Source organism: Onychomys torridus, chromosome 15 (assembly GCF_903995425.1).
Source record: "Onychomys torridus chromosome 15, mOncTor1.1, whole genome shotgun sequence".
In the NCBI taxonomy this organism is placed as follows: domain Eukaryota; kingdom Metazoa; phylum Chordata; class Mammalia; order Rodentia; family Cricetidae; genus Onychomys; species Onychomys torridus.
The window spans coordinates 71685034-71706818 of record NC_050457.1 but is presented as its reverse complement, the minus strand read 5'-3'; the positions used below and the strand labels follow the sequence as shown (position 1 = coordinate 71706818).

Below are 21785 nucleotides of genomic sequence, written 5' to 3'. Positions count from 1 at the left end.
ACCCTAGACTAAGTTCTCAGCACCAAGGAGCTTTATCTTCCCCAGAGGATTGAGAAATAGAGGATTCCTGAAAACACACGGATATATAGATATATACAGAAAGAAAGCCCCACCTCCACCCTCAAGGAGAGAATGTAATCCAGTGGCCACAAAAATGAAAGGCCTGGAAATCCGTTAAAAGGATTGGCCTTTGGAAAACAGGGGGAACTTGGAGAATCATACTCTCTGCCACAAGAAGGGACCGTGGGGATAGATTTACAATCCAGGTCCCCAGACCAAAGAACTCCTGCCTGTCTGTGTCAAGGCCCAAACCAACTCTCCCCTCTTAATACACACAGGGCCAAAGTCCTGTCTCCAACTGTTTAGGAAGCTGAGGTATCCCCAAACCCCTTTTCTATTATCAACAAGGTCCACTGCTGGATCATTCATTCCCAGCTAGAAATTGGCCAGAATTACCAGTTATGCTCAGACATGCCCCGCCCCCTAGACATGCCCCGCCCCCAGCCCCTGCACTATGTAGGGATAGGAACTACCCAGATAGTCAGCCTTTGACTGACAAATCTGTGACTGGGGACAGCCCAAATTAACGTCAGAGGGCTTACAATGGACTGGAAGATATCTAATATTGAAAACATTTAGCCTAGGCACTTTCCCTTATTCTGATGTCTGCTTTTCATCCTGGTGGGTTAACTCGTCTGGACAAGAGGAATATTACTGGGCCCCTGAGACTACTTGGTAGGCATGTACCAACGGTTTAACTAAATGTGTTTTTTTCTTGATGATTTATATAATGGGGGAGAAAAAAAACATTTTAATTTGGGCCATGGACTGCAAAGAAAAGAAGAACTGTGCCTGCCCCCACTCTACTCCTGAATAGAGCCTGCACGGGCACACTGACAGCCATAGAAACACCAGCTTTTATTACGAGTGATTAAAAAAAAAAAAAAAAACTTTAAAAACTGTGTAGACGTGATGATCAGGGTCTAGAGGTATAAAGTTTCTGCTTTTGAATTAAAACAACAGTTAGATTCCCTTACAGAAACGGCCCTACAAACTCCATGAGGCTCGGACTTACTTCTCCTGAGATGAGGGGACTAGGTGTGGCTTTGTTGTGAATCTGGAACTTTGAAAACAGCTGTCCAGGTGAAGATTCGGCTTTTACCCTCCAACCGGTTCTACAGACTTCGGGGCAGAAATCCAGAAAAGTGGAAATCTCTCTCCCATGGTTCCTGGAATTCCCAAGACCTCTGGGAAATGTAGTCCCCGAGACTCCGACAAAACAAGGAGCTACGCTGGAAATCGCCATTCAGCTTTTGGTGAGCACACGTGCATCCTCTTCCAAATCTGGTGAGAATCCAGTCCTGCTCCGCTCTTGGGGTGCGTCTCTGACATGGAGGTTGGTCCAGGGTGCAACGCAACCAGGCAGGCCGGAGGGACAGTGCGGGGAGGGCGTAGCGTTGTGAGGCTTGAAGGGAGCAGAGGAGGGGTGGAATCTAAGCCTTTAGAGGAGCTGTGCTGAACTAGCCTGGGCCACAATCAAGGTGCAGGTCAGGGCTGGGGAGAAGACGATGGGGCTGATGCTGGGAATGACCACTTTGTAGCAAGGCATGCTGCAGTCTTTATCCTCCTTGTGCTTCAGGGACAGGAGATCAGGCTTGGTACTTCAGGCATGGGGAAGCTTGGGAGAACCAGGATTGCCTGGATGAGTTTCTGACAGTCTTTGGCTGGAGGTGGTGTTGGGAACTCATTCACACATGGCTGTTATTTGATTTCTCAGTCTGTTTAGGCAAGGGCTATCTGGTCCTTTCTTTACTTTATGGTTGGCCAATATTCTCGTTTTAGTTGACTGAAGTTTATCAAGTGGCTAGGTTCCCTGGACAGAGTTCTGCAAGGAAGACCGGTGGTGTACATGATGTTTCTCCCACTTTCTTTGGAATGAACTGTGGATTTAAGGGCGGTTCACTCTGAAAAGGAATCTCCCACATCTCCAATCCTGTGAGCTGAATCCTCACAGTTACACTCCCATAGGGAGGCAGAACCATGCATAAAGGGGATAAGCTGAGCTTTGCATTGTCCCAGCAATGTTGATCCTACAGTGTGGGGTGAAAAATAATAGAAGATAACAACTCATCCTGTTCTGCTGGAGACTGTGTGATGTTGGAAGTGTGGACGCCTTTCAGGATGGAGACGTGAGGACAGATTTGATTTTTAGTGATTGGAGGGGGGCTTGAGAGACTCTGTGGAGGAACCATAGCCCTGCACACCTGACAGCCTGTGTGCATTGTTCTCCATTCACAACCTCCCCCATGCTTCTGTGTACTCTGTTTCTGTTCACCTGTCACTGAATGTGGCGTTCAGCTTCCGTGATGTCCCTGTAGAGTGCTTATGGGAGTGTTTCCTTCAAGAACTTATACTATGTCATAAACACTAAGAGAAGGAAGTAAGGAGTAAAGACCCTGGCTCACTCAGGGTCCTGTGATCGGCACGGTGTTCGCTCCTCATCCTGTCCTTTGTGATTTTCACTTTTCAGTCAAACCAAGTGTTTGTGAGCTGGAGACTGACTTATGACATTGAAATCTACTCCTAGGAAACATAGGCTTCAAACCACCTCATCTTAAATACCAGTATTTTCTGTGTCTTTTGTGACTAAAATTAAAATAATCGGCACTTGATCATTAATGTTAATAAATTGCAAGAAAATGGTAGCGTGTTTTATGTTTTTAAGATGGAAAAAGTATGCTGCCTTTTCCATCAAAACTGATACTTTCTCTGTACAGCATGCAGATGCAGTAGCATGCTTACTTATAATGTACAGACCTGTGTGTATTCATTTAATTTGTAGTAAACAGACTAGAAAGAAAAGAAACTTCATCTTACTCTGTGGCACATCCCTGTTGTCTCTGCATTTGTGAGGGGGAGGCAAGAGCACAAGGTGATCCTTTAGCAAATCAAGGCCAACCTATGCTACCTGAGTTTGTGTCAGAAAACCTTATTTATTTATTTTAAGTGGTTTATTTTTATTTCATGTGCATTAGTGTTTTGCCTGCACATATGTCTGTGTGAGGGTGTCAGATGCCCTGGAACTGGAGTTATAGATAATTGTGAGCTGCAATGTGCATTCTGGAAATTGAACTTGGGTCCTCTGGAAGAGAAGCCAGTGCTCTTAATTGCTGAGCCATCTTGCCAGTCCCATCAGAAAACATTTAAACATAGTGTATAGATGTGCTAAATTTATGGTTCATTTGAGGTTTCTTACAACCAGTACCACACCAGAAATCCATTCAATCAAACTTTGCTGACTTTAAAAACTGGATTGCGCAAGTTCTGTTGACTCATTATAATCTGAGACTCCCATCATTTCCCTTTCACTCTGACTTATTGACTGATGCAGCCCTCTGTGGTTTACATTTCAATCTCTTTCTCTGTTGCTTTGATGACATCCCATTCCTTGTACCCCAGATTCAGCTCTGTGTGCAATGATTCTTTACACTTAGAGTGAAACTCTGCATGTGGATAGTGACAAACACCCTCCACCTTGTGGACACTGCCATATACAAACAATATACTGGTGTTGCCATATCCAAACAGTCAGCCAAACTTGTGAGGTGGGATTCCTTCCTCTTCCACAGGGAGGAGTACAGTATTTCATGGTGTCCAGTCCTGCCTACTTTTTCCAAGCTCTTTTCGCGGTACGCTAATGTTTGTGTGAGTGATGATATGAGAGAAGGGGTTGCTCAATTTTACAGACTTATATGCGAACAGTGTAGTATCCTGTTATGGCTCATGCAAAACTAAAGGGAAGGTGGCTGGGTCAACAATCAGTTCCTGGAGAAATGTAAGACATCAGTCAGAGGCCAGAGAGAGTAGATGCCAAAGCTATTTGGACAGGTTTGAAAAGGAGTCAACCCATAAGCAAGAAATAAACTTGAGAAACAGGTTTTCTTTACTTTCTTTTGGGGGGCTATAAAAATGTGTGTCAGGGAATCCATCAGTAGTTATTTTCAAGCACAGTGATGTGTTTTGAGTCAACAATGCATGTCTAATTGCCTGGTGGACTCTTTCAGAACTGCAACCCATTGTTCTCTTCTTGGCAGTAGCTACATAAAGTAAGTCAGGTGAGAATGTGAGTCCTGACTGTTGACTGGACACACTCCACTTACTATTTCATGGAGAGCACTCACAATAAAAAACAAAAATAAAAAAAATAAAAAAACTTAAAAAAAAGGAAGACTCAGGAACAATGTACTCTCTCTTTAAAATCCACAGGTACATCTAGACATCTAACATACAAAAAGCAAAACATGTAATATATATTTTGGAACTAATATTCTAATTATACATTCCATATTTCCAATAAAAACATGACATATGGTCTCCCATGGGTCATTTCCATATGCTAAGTTGTAGTAGAGCCAAATGTGATAACTTAAGGCAAAAATTAATTGTTGGGTGCTTCACTCATTTGAGTCAAAAGCTGGGACAAAGACCTGTGAGTTCCTTCTTCATGTTCTTTGTGGTGAGTTTTTAAAGCACTGTGTTCTGTAATTGAGAGACAGGCTGGGTCTGAACGGAGGGTCACTGGGATTTGGAGCCTGCTCAGTAACACAGCCCTCTCTTTGCAAGGAGCTTTGATTTCCCCACAGTCTCCAGGTAGTCAGGATTGTCTGGATGGTGCAAGAAATACCTCCCTGGGGATACTGAGAGGGCATGTGAGAATTTGTAGGAGTTCTGCTCTGTCTGTTCTGTTATTGGAGGCTTGTCTCTAGGACCAGCCACCATTCAGGGAAGGACAGTTGGTCTCCAGTGAACCATCTGGTAGTTAGTTTGAGTTAGCAGCAATTTTGAATGAATCACAGTTTGTCCTTCTCAGGCCTGATATTGTTTGCCTCCCTTCTCAATGGAAAATGAACGTTGCCAGTTGCAACTGCCCCTGAAATGTCTGTTTTTAATTATATCAGCTAAAATCCAACTGAATGGGACCATGATGGCAGGCCTTCTGCCTTTCATCCACAGAAGCCCAGTGCAGAGAGTGGCCTAGCACAGCAACACTCCCCATCCAGAACAGTGGTAACGGGTGCTGGACAGCGTTGGGGAGAGGTCCTTGCAGTCAGTTCATCACTGGGGACCTGCTCCAGTTCTCAGAGAGAACAGTGTTTCCATCTTCACTCTGCCCAGAGTTCCTGCAGTTCTCCAAGCTGACCTGTTGTCGGTGATCTCCTAAGTATGGAAGAGTGGAATCTGTGGTTTTCATTTATTTGAAAATGTGGGGATGTGTTCTACTAGCTACAGAGAAACTTTCAACAGAGTTTAGTTGCTTTTTCTTGAGAAATTACTGGATTTTTCTATTCACTAACTTTCTTCAGTGTACTGTGAATTGGGGATCCATCTTCCTCCAGTGCCTCTGCATTCTGCCCTTGAGATAAGAGATGTTTATTTCAATGTAATCATTCTTTCCAAACACACTTTTCCTCTCTACCAAAAGTCTTTTGACTGTAGCCATCCTCCTCCTCATGCTGAAAATACCTTGCACTTTGAAAGACACAAGACTCAGAGGACTGGAGCTGGATCTGACCAGAAAGCCTCCTACCTGAGTCCAAGTTTTCATAGTGATGGAAAGGGCTTTGCAAGCTCCCAAGGGAGAGGAGTGATAAACAGTTGTGTTTAGCTGTTGTTCCTGTGAACCACAACAATGACCAATATGGCAAGATATCACTAAGGGTGCAGCAGTGACTGTCATATCGTGGCATGGACACTGGCTGTCTAATTGGACTTAAGTCCTGCTCAAGAGTAGGCAAATCCTGCCTGGAATCATAGGCTGCCACTCACAGCTAGTTGGGTCATGGATCTTCGAGGAGTTCCTGCTACTACTACTTTACGAGACCATCATAATACCTAATTGCATTCCAAATCTTTCCCTTAGAACTATAGGTAAGTGTAGCTCTCACAGCTTCTCAAAGCTTCTCTCTGTAGTAGTCAGAGAGCATCATGGAAAACCACAGTGACCAAAATACAGAGTAGAATGATCGTGTGGTACCCTGTCCCAGTGGATACATCTACATTGTAATCATCGTAATTCCTGCACATAAGGCTCAGGGAATATCTCTGGAGATGGAGCTATTAGATCATATGAAGCAAAGGTCAGTTGTGTGTGCTGTGAGGTTGTGTCTTCTACAGAGTGAAGGGAAATTGCACTCATGATACCTCAACAATGTGACTGCCTGAAAATGATCTGAAAACGCTAATATACATGATTTCTTGCAGCAGGGAATCTACAGTCTTCCCCATAGATGAGTCCTCTCTCTCAACTGTTTATCCAACACCAAGGAGTCAGCCATCAAAACATCCATGTAGACAACACTGAACAGAATCAGAAGTTCATATTTATTTATGTGTGCATATGTATGAACATATACATGTAACAATAATAATTAAAGATGAAGACACAATGTACTTCAGAAGAAGTAACAAGTGGGCATGGGAGGCGTTGGAATAAGGACAGAAAAGGGAAGATTGTGTAATTATATTTTAAACAATTTTCAAAAGGGATAAATTCATGGTGTTTGTGACAATATGGATGAAACTGAGAATTATTTCAGGCATGGAAAAGTACTACTTGATCATATCAATATGCTACATGCAGAGTTGTAACTCCACAAAAGTTGGAGATATAATGGTTTTCCATTAGCCAGGGACATCAGGAATCTGAGGCTTGGGGACTTTTTAAACAATGGATATTCTGGAACAGTATGATAAGAGGGTGATCAATGCTCACTGTACTGTTGCTCCAAATGTTGGATATGTGTAAGCTTTATCTAGTGTTCATTTCAGAAGCCTCAAATATGGTGTTTGGGGAGACGAACACACTGAAAACCGATGAAAAGGCTATGCAAAACTTACCCTTAAAATTATATCAAATACCCCTTTAATGTATACATTCCCAATATCTTTCATGCAGTAAGAAAAAAGGAAAAATAATATTGTTGCTCTCATAGATTATGTGGTAGTTTGAAAGAAAGTGGCTCCCAAGGGAGTAGCAGTATGTGGAGGTGTGACCTTGTTGAAGCAAGTGTGTCACTGTGGAGGTGGGCTTTGAGGTCTCTTTTGCACAAGCTTCCCTCAGTGTGACAGTCAGTTGAGTTCCTATTACCTCTGAGTCAAAATGTAAGATTCTTAGCCATTCCTCCAGCACCATGTCTGCCTGCACACCACTATGCTCCCCATCCTGATGATAATGGACTGAACCTCTGAAACTGTAAGTGAGCCAACCCAGTTAAATGTTTCATTTTTAAGAGTTGCTGTGGTCATAGTGTCTTTTCACAGCAATGGAAAACCTAACTAATACAGATTATGTTAGGGCTTTACTCAATAATATATGAAAAGCAGAAAAATTTTGATTCATAGAATATTTTGAAATAAGAAAATAGTTTGCATCAACAATCATAATTCTCAGCTACAGCACACCAAGGCACAGGGGTCAAATATTCAAAGCATGCTTTAGGAATATTGCAAACCCATCAGTACATGTCAGACAAATAAGGGGAAAAGGGAAATGAACATAAGATCAGAGCAATATCTAGTGTATTTTAAATATTCCCAAAGTATTTCTATTTCTGTATTTGCTGATTATTATTCAGGCAACACTCCATCACTGAGGGAAGTCTAAGCAGGAACCTGGAGGCAGGAACTAGAGCAGAGGCCATAGAGGAACACTGCATCCTGGCTTGTTCTCCAAGCTTTGCTCAGCCTACTTTTTTTTTTTTAAGATTTATTTATTTGTTTGTTTGTTTGTTTATTATGTATACAGAAGAGGGCACCAGATCTCATTACAGATGGTTGTGAGCCACCATGTGGTTGCTGGGAATTGAGCTCAGGACCTCTGGAAGAGCAGTCGGTGCTCTTAACCTCTGAGCCATCTCTCCAGCCTGCCCAGCCTACGTTTTTATACCTTTGAGGACCACCAGCCCAGGCTGGCACCACCTGCAGTGGGCTGGGTTGTTCCATATCTATCACCATTCAAGAAAGTTGTATCATATGGAGATCTTTTCTCAGTTATGCTTCTCTTTCTCAAATGGCCAGTGGCAAGTTGACAGAACTATCCAACCCAGTGCATCTTAGTATTTACATAATTTTTAGTGGTTTTAATTAATGAAAAGTGTGATATTATTCATTGGTCTATATTTCAGGAGATGCTGTCATTCTGGGATGTGGCCGTTGATTTTACTCCAGAAGAATGGGAATGCCTGGAGCCTGCTCAGTGGAATTTGTACAGGAATGTGATATTGGAGAATTACAGCAACCTTGTGTTCCTGGGTGAGGATCTCATCCATAGTGAATTCTTATTTCAACATCAACATGTAGCTTCCCTACTGTGTATGGTATCTCATGGGAATTTGTGCTTTTCAGCAGCGAATTTCATGTTTTTCATTTTAAGAAAAATTAGGGAGGTTGCTATATAGGTAAGAAACATTTCATTGTTTTTCTTTTTGTACGTTTAACCTGTCTGTGTTGGAAGCATGCATCCTTCACTCTAGTGGGACTGGGAGAAATTCAATGGCATGAGGCATGGAGCACTCATGTTAATGGAAATGTTTCACAATTCATTTTTTTTATTTTTTATTTTTGAGCTGAGGATCGAACCAAGGGCCTCGTGCTTGCTAGGCAAGCGCTCTACCACTGAGCTAAATCCCCAACCTACAATTCAGTTTTAACGTTTTTCCTTTTAGCTGAAGCTTAGAATCTGCAGATTGTAAATTCCTCTTCAATATTCTAATATACCTATCAGAAATCATGTCAGGAACTAATTGCCTGCAATCATTGATTACATCATTTTTTTTTTTTAAGATTTATTTGTTTATTTATTATGTACACAGAAGAAGGTGCCAGATCTCATTACAGATGGTTGTGAGCCACCTTGTGGTTGCTGGGAATTGAACTCAGGACCTTTGAGAGCGCAGTCGGCGCTCTTAACCTCTGAGCCGTCTCTCCAGCCCCTGATTACATCATTTCTTTTCTCATAAGCAGCGTACTGTAAGTTGCAAGTCAATTCCTAGTGGAAGAACACCCAAACCATCCTGTTCCTCTTTCCTACTAACAGGTCTTACTGTCTCTAAGCCACACCTGGTGACATTTCTGGAGCAAAGACAAGGGCCTTGGGATGTGAAGAAACAAACTCCAGCCCCTCTGCATCCAGGTGTGTAGAAAAGAGGGGTCAGGGGACAGAGTTGAAGTCCAGAGATCCAACAGAGAGGCAGGCTTTCCCACATGGGATGTCCTATTCCCTTCAACCTTATCCTTTGATGAGGCATCCTGTTTACTCTGGGAGGGGATGTGTCAGATTGGAGGGTAAATGTGCTCTTTGATTCTGGGTGTGTCCTGAATGCAAGTGAAGTTTATATTTGCCTCTTTTTTACTCCAACATTCAATGATCCAGTTTTTTTTTTTAATATACCTCATATTTGAATATTATTGCATATTAAACAAACTTTAAGTTGACCTTTGTTTGAGATACTTGCTTTATGCTAAACTCTGATAACATGTACAGAGGACTGTATAATTAAAAGTAGAAATTAGTGTCTCCCTTTAATACTGTCTGGGAAAATGAATTACATTTGTATTTAGCAGGACTACAAACACAACACACTTTGGGGCACATTAAGGATTGATAATTAATTAATAAGGTCATTATAAATAACTATTGTGTCTTAACTACTGGTTTTGTATCAGCTTTCAATAAATTAGTAACTATCATATATTGGAATTTTATAAATGGAAGTAAGTTATCCTTATTAAAATTTTGAGTTTAAAAAGTCACAATTTTAAAAAGCAAAGTAAAACAAACAAAATAAAACAAAGCTGGGCAGTGGTGGCATATGCCTTTAATCCCATTTTTCAGGAGATGTAGGCAGATGGATCTCTGTGAGTTCAAGGCCAACCTGGTCTACAGAGCAAGTCCTGTGACAGCCAGGGCTACACAGAGAAACCCAGCCTCTAAAAATTTTTTTAAAAACTCACAATTTTTATACCTAAGTTCTTTTATACCAAATAAACTTTAAACCATAAATACAGTCCATGAAGAGATTGGGAACTTTAGTTTCCTAATTCCTTTATAGTATACCTTTACAAAATCTAAATCAATCCTACAGATACTCTATATGAGTATTTGCTTTATCACAAAGAATGTATTTGCCAGCAGTGGTGGTACCCAGCACTTGTGAGGCAGACGCAGGCAGATCTTGGCGTTCCAGGCCAGCCTGGTGTACAGAGTGAGTTCCAGGACAGCCAAGGATCCCCTCCCCCCACCCCAAAAAATAAAACAAAGCAAAAAAACAAACAAACAGAAAAACTAACAAAGAATACATACAGAGGAAAGAATAGTAAAGTTAACCGTTATAAGAAGACACCTGGCTGGGTGGTGGTGGTACACTTTAATCCCAGCACTTGGGAGGCAGAGCCAGGCGGATCTCTGTGAGTTAGAGGCCAGCCTGGTCTATAGAGCAAGACCCAGGACAGGCAAGCCTGTAAGAACAAAAAGATGGAAAATTAATTACTCTCAAAGTTCTTGTCATGAATCAGTCACTCCAGATGGCTAACGTTTAACAAAGTTAGCAAAGAAACTAAGTGACCAGATAGATATCTTTATATCAGTTTTTGTTAGCAATAATAGACCATTGTAACCCTAGAACATTAACATCTTTTGACTATTAGGGATATCATCTTGCGTAAGTCCCATACAATGTATTCAGACCTACTGTGACTTCTCTTAAAGCTTTTATGCTTTTGGTCTCTTCTTTTATAATTTATCTTATCTAAAACAATTTAACACTTTTCAGAGATATCACTTCATATTTACGACTTTTATAACTTTGTTAAATGGTTCCACTGGTCCTGAGAGAGTAGAGTTACATCTCCATAAGAGCTTTCGAGATATGAATAAACGTGGATGAGAGAGCATTTTTTTGTAAACCAGAATTCAGAGGGGGGAGTATAGGTCATGAGTTCAATTGGTAACTTATTGTGAAGAATCAATTAAGATGATTTACTCCCTTTGAAAAGCCACCTGAACCTTTGTATAGCTCCCTTGATTAGGCAATTTCAAATGAGACATAACATTAACAAGTAAATTTACCACATGATGTAAGAAAATTTCCCAGGTGGAGGGTGTAAGGCAATAGCTATTTTCATGGGGACCATTACTCAGTACACACAACAGCTTTCCCATGACTGCAGAGGTAGACTTCCAACCCAGTTTTAGTTTTTCTTGCCTATATACCCTAGTGCCTCCAGAAAACCTTGAAACCTCATAAAATTGAGTCCCAATTCCATAACTAGCTGGGAGAAATGAGTGTATACTCAAGTGAGGGTTCAGTGACCTTGCCTCTATCCTCCATTGCTGAAGGAATATTAACGTTTAACAAGCTCAGCTGTGGTTACTTTTATCAACACAGCTAGAGTTATGAAGACGGTTGTTGTTCAGCTTAGAAGTTACTATGCAACATCAGTTAAATAAAAGAAGGCTGAATCCAAACTACACAGCAAGGGCAATGTGATGCATTCATATTACCTGTGGACACATTCTGTTAATCACTGTGCCTTGAAAGTTTAGAGATAAACTTTATAGAAAACATAAAACAGTCTTCATGGTTTAGATAGTTTGTGGACTTATTATGATCATTATTAAAGTGATGTTAACAGCATCTAACAGAATTTAGCAGATTATGATTTCAGAGTTATTATTGATTGATTTTAGATGGAGTGTCCCTTTTATTCTTCTTAACGATGAGGATCCCACTAGTTGTTTTTATTCTACACATCTTCCTACCATGAGGTAAATAACAGTAGCCTCTCTTGGAAACAGTTCACCTCTGCGCTATCCTCAAGTACATGGTGTCTTTTCCTGATGTTCTCCTTCTGCCTGTCAGAGAGTCAGGGAGCCAGCCTGACCCAGGACAGGGCATTGGGAGAAACGCTGAGACAATTAGCCTTGGGTGTGAGGTGGATGGTGCCTATTCTATCTCTGGAGCCAGCTTTTCAGTGAGCTAAAACAACATATGACAATTCCAAAATATATTATCTATATTCAGAAAGCATTTGTTTATTAGACTGAAGCCAGTGATTTGTATACCCATAAATGTATTGTGTGCCTGTAGATATAGGCAGACAACCTGAATAGTACTTTATGTATTTTCCCTCTTACACGGATTTACATTTTTAGGATAATATAGTGATTTTATGGGATAGGGACATATTGGTTTTGTAGGGTCAAACCTCTAAGTTTTAAATACATTGGTACCAGTAGCCTAGAGCTACGTAAACCAAAAGCCATAAAAGTAGACATCTACGCAACTCAGAAAGTTCTAGAAATAAAAGCAAAAGTATCCAGGCTTGGAGCAGAGACAAGGGCTGACCTCAGCCATAGTGCAAAGGAGTCCCAAGAACAGAAAGAATGTTCTATCTCCAGTCTCCCATAGAAGCAGTGCAGCTAAGGTGCTCTCCCCAGAGAAAAACTGGCTGCCACTCTTTGCCCGTGGTAAGGTAGAGTCCTGGACCCACACCTGGGCGGCTCCTTTGATGCATGAGGGTACTGCTCTCCCCACACTGCAGTCACTGGCCTAATGGCTCACATAGCCTCCTATGTTCTGCAGTAAAAGGGGCCCTGCCCTGATTCAGACCTTATCGTTCATAGATGGGTAGATCTCCACTAGCCCAGGGGAGATCTTCCTGAGCACGGGGCTGGGAGTTGACTAGGTTTGTGCTGATAAGACCACAATGGGGAGCTCAGTGCCAGTGATGAGCTGTTTGAAGAGGAACAGACATGGAGTTTTCCAGACCCATGAGTGCAGCCTTGGAAAGGAGGTTGGCACTGTTCATGGACCATAGGCAAGAAGGCAAAAGAACCCTGTAGCTTCCAGTTGCCTTGATGCCAAAGTGAGCTCAAACAGTGGCCTGATTCTCTGTTCTATGATGAAGGTCAGGAATAGGGACAAAAAGTAAGGCTAAGACAATAGTGAGACAGCATGCATTAAATGAACTATTCAATTATTAATCCAGCATCTGCAGAAATGATATAAGACAAGGATTTAACAAAAAAAAAATTTTAATATTTATTTATTATGCATACAGTGTTCTATCTGCATGTGTTCTGCAAGCCAGAAGAGGGTGCCAGATCTCATTACAGGTGTTTGTGAGCCACCATGTGGTTGCTGGGAATTGAACTTAGGGGCTCTGGAAGAAGAGTCAGTACTCTTAACCACTGAGCCATCTCTCCAGCCCCTTAACCAACAGTTTCTATCTATTAGCTCTTCCATCAACATCTTTACTCTTAGAAGGAGACACAGGGAAGGAGTCAGTGTTAATACGTTTCCACTTACCACAATCTGGACCAGAGAAAAATACCTGCACCGAACTCCTTGGAGGGCCAGAGTCAGTTGGATTTGGTGTCAGGAAATACAGTGGAAATTTCTGGCTCTCTGGCCCTGGTGAGATATTTGTGGGGCCTAGGAAGGTCTCAGTGGGACACTACCACTGTAACAGTGAATGAAGCAAGCTCCTGATTGTCAGAAATTTTGCTGGTACCTCCAAGTGTTGTATCCACAGGAGACGCAGTTCAAGGCCACTCAGTGAAGTTCAGATAAAGAGACTTTTCAGGAGTCCAATTGTCAAGAAAGAGGAGGGACTGTAAGAGCGTGAATTGTTGAGCCCAAGATTGGAAAAGCACAGGGACAAATAGCCAAACGAATGGAAGCACATGAATTATGAACGAAAGGCTGTGGAGCCCCCAGCTGGAGCAGGCCCTCTGGATAAGTGAGACAATTGAATAGCTTGAACTGTTTGGGAGGCATCCAGTCTGTGGGACCAGGATCTGTCCTTAGTGCATGAGCTGGATGTTTGGAACCTTGGGCTTACACAGGGACACATGCTCAGTCTGGAAGGAGGGGCTGGACCTACCTGTACTGAATCCACCAGGTTTAAATGAATCCCCAGGGGAGTCTTGGCCCTGGAGGAGATGGGAATAGAGGGGAGGGGATGAGGGGAAGGTAGGTGTGGGTGTGGGAGGGGGGAGGACAGGGGAACCCATGGCTGATGTGTAAAATTAAAACACAAAAAATAATAATAATAATAATAATAATAATAATAATAATAATAATAATGAGTCTTTTTTGCTGTTTTGGAGAACAGGCTCATGCCAGGGACAATTTTAGCCACTCAACATAAGGCATGATTGGGTCATAAGGCTAAACCCATAATTACCTCATACCAAAGGCTGCTATACCCTGAAACTTCAAGTTTCATTTCCATTGATTCAAAGAATGTCTTTTATGTTGTAAAAGAGTGGATTTTTCCAAAGCTGTGGGTGAGGCTGCATGGGGGCATTTTCTCAGCAGGATTGGCTACCTGGGGGAGTCGTTGGGTAAAACTCATGCAAAATGCAGACACTTTGGGCACTTCAATTACTGACTTTAAATTGTTTTCTACACCTCTGAAAGTTTGCACACATTTCTAAAATCCCTGGGTGTGAAATCATTGTGAGACAATAACTTCACACATAAGTTTCTTTCATATCACTTACACTCATTTAATGAAACTTGTCTCATTTATGAATGATGAAACTGTCTTTATAATTTTTTTGTGTCATATAGTACTAAGGATTTAATATGTATGACATTTGTGGAGATATATATATATATATATCTAGGAGAATGTATTTTTTCTTTTTTTGCAATTTGATATTCTGCATTGTTACTTGGAAGTGTGCATCATCTGTAATCATTTGTCATACATGTTCTACCTATGGATGGATTGTCCATCTATCAGGACAGTCCACGATAAAAAGAGTATCTATGCTATAAGAAATAGTATCTATGAGTGCTGTTTCTGTGAAGTTTTACCTCATGGGTAAATACAAGTCTCCTGTTTTCATGCCTTATTCATTGTTTCTCTCCATTCATTGCTCGATGCTTATTTAATTAATGAATAGTTCACAGAAATATGTAATTTTATCACTGGGCTTGGTGGTGCATGCCTTAATCACAGCACTTGTGAGGCAAAGGCAGGAAGATCTCTGAGTTTGAGGCTAGCATGGTTGACTGAGATAGATCCAGGACACCCGGGACACCCAGGCCTATGCAGAGAAACTCTGTCATTAAAAGCACAAAACAAAACAATTCATTGACAACTATGTTGCCTTCAGCATAGTTTCTGTTATTTATAAGTGTACCTGAAAATTCTTTTATAATTTGATATCTTTGAGGTATATATTTGCTTGTCAACAAAATAAAAAATAAAATACCATATATTTTCTTGTCAACAAAATAAAAAATAAAATACCATCCTAAAGCCTCAAGATATTTTATTTAATATTGATATTGACAGTCTACTTGTTATGGAACATATAAAAATAAAAGTCTATACTTGGGTAAAAATTGTGAGTTTTTATGTTGGTCCAATCTCATAAATATCAATTAACTTTTTCTTGGCTATGTTGTAATTTCATAGATGACCAGCTATACTTCAGTGGGTTAATTTCTGTTAGTAAAATCCCCTTACAACTTACTTAGCTATTTAACTTTGAAATATATGCCATTATTTTTGCTCATTTGGTGTACTCTTATTCTAGGAGAAGTATAGATTGTTTTTGCATACTGCTATATTTTGTGAATTATGCTCAGTGATGATAGGTGTTAAAACACACTATAGTTTCTGATTTATGGTTAAATATATTTGAGTAAATCTCTCCATTTTAAAAGTAATCATTCTAAGTATAGAGAATATTGCTTAGCTTTTGATCATATCTCAACTTTTGCTCAACAGGAACAACATCCAGTGATTGTAACAATTATAGCAAGGCCACTGATTGTAATTCACTCCTTATTCAACGCCAGAGAATTCATACAGGGAAGAAACCCTACAAATGTGAAGAATGTGGTAAGGCCCTTAGTTCTCGCTCAACACTTTCCATACACCAGAGACTTCATACTGGAGACAAACCCTATAAGTGTAAAGATTGCCATAAGGCCTTCAATACTCGCTCATCACTTTTTATACACCAGAAAAATCATACTGATGAAAAAACCTATAAGTGTGAAGAATGTGGTAAATCATTTTACTATCCATCAATGCTGAAGCAACATCAAAGAATTCATTCTGGAGAGAAACCCTACAAGTGTGAGGAATGTGGCAAAGCTTTCTATGATCCTTCATTCCTGAAGCAACATCAAAAGATTCATTGTGGAGAGAAACCCTACAAGTGTGAAGAATGTGGGAAAACATTTTCTTCTGCTTTAATCCTTAACCAACATAAAGGAATTCATTCTGGACAGAAAAAGTACAAGTGTGAAGAATGTGGCAAATCCTTTTGCTATCCTTCATTCCTTAAGCAGCATCAAAGAATTCATTCTGGAGAGAATCCCTACAAGTGTGAACACTGTGGAAAAATATTTTACTGTTCCCCACACCTTCAGGAACATCAAAAAGTTCATTCTGGAGAAAAACCATATAACTGTGAAGAATGTCACAAAGCCTTTCGTAATCACTCAGCCCTTAGGAAACACAAGGCAATTCATACTGGAGAGAAACCCTACCAGTGTGATCTATGTGGAAAAGGATTTACTAAGCCCTCTATACTTACTGAGCATAAGATAGCTCATACTGGGGAGAAACCCCACAAGTGTGAGGAGTGTTGCAAACGTTTTTCCTCTTCATCAGCCCTTAAAAGGCATCGAAGAATTCACTCTGAAGACAATCCCTACAAGTGTGGGGAATGTGGCAGAGCCTTTTCTACACTTTCTACCCTTACTAAGCATAAGTTTGTTCATTCTGGAGAGAAGCCATTCAAGTGTGAAGAATGCGGGAAAGCTTTTTCTTATAATTTTTCCTTGATCCAGCACAAATTATGTCATACTGGAGTGAAATCTTATCAGTGTGAAGAATGTGAGAAAATGTTTTACTCCACTTCAAAACTGAAGAAACATAGAAGACTTCATTGTCAAGAGAAACTGTACAAGTGTGAAGTCTGTGGAAAAGCCTTTTCTAGTAATTCTTCCCTGGTTCAGCATAAAATAGTTCATATTAGAGAGAAATGTCACAAGTGTGAAGAATGTGGCAAAATGTTTGCCTATACCTCAAAACTGAAGAGACACAAAAGAACTCATTGTCAAGAGAAACCTGTCAAATGTGAAGTATGTGGTAAGGACTTTCATACTCGCCCAGAGCTTTGTGTTCACAAGAGAACTCACACCATTGAGAAACCACACAAATGTGAAGAATGTGGAAAAACCTTTTGTACTTTCTCATACCTTACTGTGCACAAATTACATCATACTGGGGAGAAATCTTGTAAATGTGAAGAATGTGGCAAAATGTTTTACTCTACTTTAGACATTAAAAAGCACCAAAAAATTCATACTGGAGAAAAGCCATACAAGTGTGAAGAATGCCACAAAGCCTTTACCACACGTACAACCCTAAAGAGACACAAGACAGTTCATTCTGGAGAGAAACCCTACAAGTGTGAACTGTGTGGGAAAAGGATTTACTAAGCCTTCTGTCCTTACTGAGCACAGGATAGCTCATACTGGAGAGAAACCCTACAAGTGTGAAGTATGTGGCAAAGTTTTTTCCTATTCTTCAGATCTTAAAAGACATCAAATAATTCATTCTGAAGACAATCCCTACAAGTGTGGGGAATGTGGGAAAGCCTTCACTAAGCTGTACACCCTTAATCAGCACAAGATTGTTCATACTGGAGAGAAACCATTCAAGTGTGAAGAGTGTGGCAAAGGATTTTCCTGCTCTTCATATGTTAAGGTACACAAAACAATTCATTCTGAAGAGAATAACCACAAGTGTGAGGAATGCGGCAAAGTCTTTGTTAATCATAATACCCTTTCTCGACACAAGACAGTTCATACTGGAGAGAAATCCTACAAATGTAATAAAAAGTTTACGCTTTTGTAGCCCTTCAAAGACCTCAAATAAGTCATTCTGAATAGAAGTTCCACAAGCATGTGGAATGTGGCAAAGCCTTTGATGATGATTTATACTTTATGCAGCACAAATGAATGCATTGAGTAGGGAAGCTATGCACATGTGAAGAATGGTGAATGCTATAACTCTCAGTCAACACCCTCTACCATCAGTAACGTTCATTCGGCAGCAAAACAGTCCAAACATGAACAGAATGACTGACACTTAGTGTTTCCTTGTATCTTAAATAACACAACAATCTTCATCCTGAAAATCAAAACTATAATGTGAAGGATGTAGTGAAGGTTTCAGTTATTATTCAGTCCTGATTCAACCTCAGTAATTCTCACCTGAGAGAAACCCTACTCATGTGCAGAAAAGGACCAGGACTTTGCTGTTCCTCATGTTTATATGAGATTTGGAGAATTCATTGTGATGAAGCCAACAAAAGCAATCAACATAGCAAGTTCTCTACCTTTTCTTCACACTGTATATATCTGCAGATACTTCATACTGCAGAAACACTCTACACACTCAATAGCTGTCCCCAAGGCTTAGATAATAATTCACATCTTCATCAGCAACAAAGTGTTGATATAGGTGAGAGACTCTGCAGGTGCAGAGGTCTTTGTTAGCTAGCTGCAGATATCCACACCACACAACCCAATATTATCTGAAGGACTCTCAGTTAGCTATTTGCTTCTATCATATTAGCTTATAAGCTTGTGTTCAGGGTGTTTTCTTGATTTCTAAGTGATATAAGAGAAGACAGCCAGGATAACCAGCACTACCCTGCACAGGAATTCCTTGGTTACATAAGAATTGTGGTGAACATGAACCAGAAGAAGCAAGTCAAAAAGCAGTATTCTCCATGGTTTTTGCCTCATGTTCTATCCTGGCTTCCCCTGGATGAGGAATAGTAACTCATAATTTGAAATAAACTGATTATTTCCCCCCACGTTGTATTTGGTCCAGCCATTTATTATCAGCCCAACAGAAATCAATCTAGGACAGCAATGAATATGGAAGGCTTTTCAGTCTTCTTCATAATTCTGCTGTTAACATCCAATGACATACTAGAGACAATGTCACAAAGCCTGTAGATGTGTCCAGCCTCTATACCTGAGCATCTACACTGCAAAGAAGCCCAGAGAAGTAAAGAATGTGACCAATTATTTTTTTATGTTTCCCCAAATCAACATCAAAATTTTCACACTAGGGAGAAACCTGTGAAATTGAAGACAGTAGCTATGTTGAGCAATTGTTCCAAACTCAACATGAGAAATTTAGGAATGAAGGAAAACTGACATGCTCACTTGATAAGAGAACTGATATTTCTTCATACCTTAGTATCAGAGAGTTTGTTTGGTTTAGAAGCCCTACAGATATAAATAGTGAGACAAAGCCTTATGAACAATCCTCATTACCCATGAATAAAATTCATATTGTAATTAATCTTTCTATATATAATGACTCTGACAGAATCATTTCTCACAGTTTACACCTCACAGTAGTGTATCAGCTATAATTTGAAGCACTGTGTACATAGAAATACTGTAGCAATGTCTTTCCTTATGGCTTAGTCAGACACTCATGGTTCCGGAACAATAGGACAGAGCTTACAGATAGAAGGACAGATCCACAGATAGAAGACAGGCAAAGGTAACTGGGAATGGCATAGGATTCTGTATCCTCAAAGCCCAGCTCCAGGGACACATCCTAATCTTTCCCAAACAGTTCCTACCAACTGGTGCCCAACAATTCAATTTTATGCACCTATAGGTGCCATTCTCATACTAAACCACAGTGACTTTAAAGTTATAAACAATGTTAAATCTGTAATTTTTAGATTAACTCCTAAATGAGCAATCCTGGTCCTTTGTAGTAAGCCTACATTCAATGAGCTCTGAGACAAGAGTACATGCATGGATGTCTCTATCTTGTGGAAGTGCAATTTCATTTGAAAAATGAGATACTGTTGAAGAGTCCCCACTTGTAGGAAAGTCTTTCCAGGGTCATCACCCACAGACAAAAGAAACAGTGCTATGGTGCCTAGCACCATCCCAAGATGGAACCCCAACTGGAGAGCATTTTCCACATTGTACTAGTTTTGTAGGTATTTAAGATGCATCATGCATGTCAACATGGAGCTTTGTAGCCCTATTAAAGAGACCAGCTTCATGAGGCAATGTGTAGGATATACATTGTCCCTCCCAACAGTCCCTGTGTGGTCACTCTTGTGGAATAATCTTTTTATGCCTTGTGAAGATGTGTCACTATGATTAGTTTAGTAAAAAGGTGAATGGACAAGAGTTGGGCAGGATTTCCAGGCCCAGAGGATTCTGGGAAAAAGAAGGACCAAGATGCTAGGAGATGCACAGGAGGCAGCATGGGCAACACAGAGTAAAGGTAACTGAGCCAGGTTAAAGAATGTAAACTAAAAGACATGAGTTAATTTAAGTTATAAGAGCTATTTAGAAACAAGCCCAAGCTATTGGTTGATCTTTCACAATTAATAATATGTCACTGAGTCATTATTGGGGAGCCAACGGTCCTGACGAAAAAGCCCATCTACAGGTCACTACATGCAACAGTGCAGTTGACAGCTAAGATGCATTGGAAACATACTATATTCTCTTGTAGATCCATAACAAACCCAAGACCAAGTCTATATGTAATTCACTCCCCATGCAGGTACTTAGGTTGACATAATTTTCAGTTCAGATGCCATGCATGTGATCCTGTAGTATTTGGATTTTCACACATTTATGTCTTGTGTTCCTGTCTTTGCTTGGTAGATGCCTACTCCTCCCTTTGCAATAGCAGATTTCCAGTTCTCCATGACATGTAAACACTGCAAAATTGGATGACAAATTCAAGAGACTGAAGTTTGAAAGTGTTGGAACTAAAGGAGATTTTGAAGAATGGACTAATTGCCTTTCCTAATAAGAAATGAAATTGAACCTGGGGGGAGATTGCCAGGGTAAAGATTTAAAGTGAGGTATTTTGTTGTCAAACACCAATGAGCTCATTTTATACTTCTTATATCTTTGCATTTGAGAAAGAAGACTTTCTGTGTCCTGATTTGGGCAAACTAAGGGAAATTCAATGCAGATTCACTCAATTTTCACAATGTCACACAGGAATTAATTAGGTATCATGGAAGACAAAGAAAATTGAACATGGCAGATCAAACCTCTGAATAGGGAATTCCAATAAAATGTAATGGGCCAGTGGTCATTACACACACCAGAATGTTCCAATGAGCTGTGTCACACATGGTGGTGACTATGGACCTGTGTTTGTGAAAAAACATGGAGACACTGGTAAAATTCTGGTAGAGCTCTCACCAAAAAATGAATTTCTTACATAGATCAACAGTTTAAAGTTATTCAAGAGACTTACCAACAGGAGGGAAAATCCTGAGATGGATTATGGGAGAGAGTTGTACTTTTAACTTTGTGCAGCAATTTATACCATTACTGTGTCCCTGATGAACCTTCTACACTGTACAGATTACAGTGTTCACATCCAGCTATTTTTAAGCTATGGAGTCAGATCCATGTTTACCTCAGACAGCGCGTCAGTGGAGAAGAACAAAGATTATTGACTAATTTGTAGTATTGGGCATTAAGACAAAGCCTACATTATATTCAAGTGCTTTACCATTGGGTAGCTCAGTAGTGTGTGTGTGTGTGTGTGTGTGTGTGTGTGTGTGTGTGTGTGTGTGTGTGTGTGTGTTTTGGTTTTTTGAGACAGGGTTTCTCTGTGAAGTTTTGGTGCCTGTCCTAGATCTCGTTCTGTAGACCAGGCTGGCCTGGAAC

The 21785-nt window shown here is 40.4% G+C and overlaps 1 protein-coding gene across 1 annotated transcript; it reads left to right on the top strand.

Moving 5' to 3' along the window:
- The first annotated feature begins 1257 nt into the window (after nucleotides 1–1257).
- LOC118596387 (zinc finger protein 58-like) lies at nucleotides 1258–19625 on the top strand. The gene is given in 5 exon segments (XM_036207258.1): nucleotides 1258–1316; nucleotides 8184–8310; nucleotides 9095–9190; nucleotides 15808–17516; nucleotides 17518–19625. Coding segments are annotated over 4 exon segments (2364 nt in total). The 5' UTR covers nucleotides 1258–1316; nucleotides 8184–8186; the 3' UTR covers nucleotides 17953–19625.
- Nucleotides 19626–21785: the final 2160 nt, after the last annotated feature.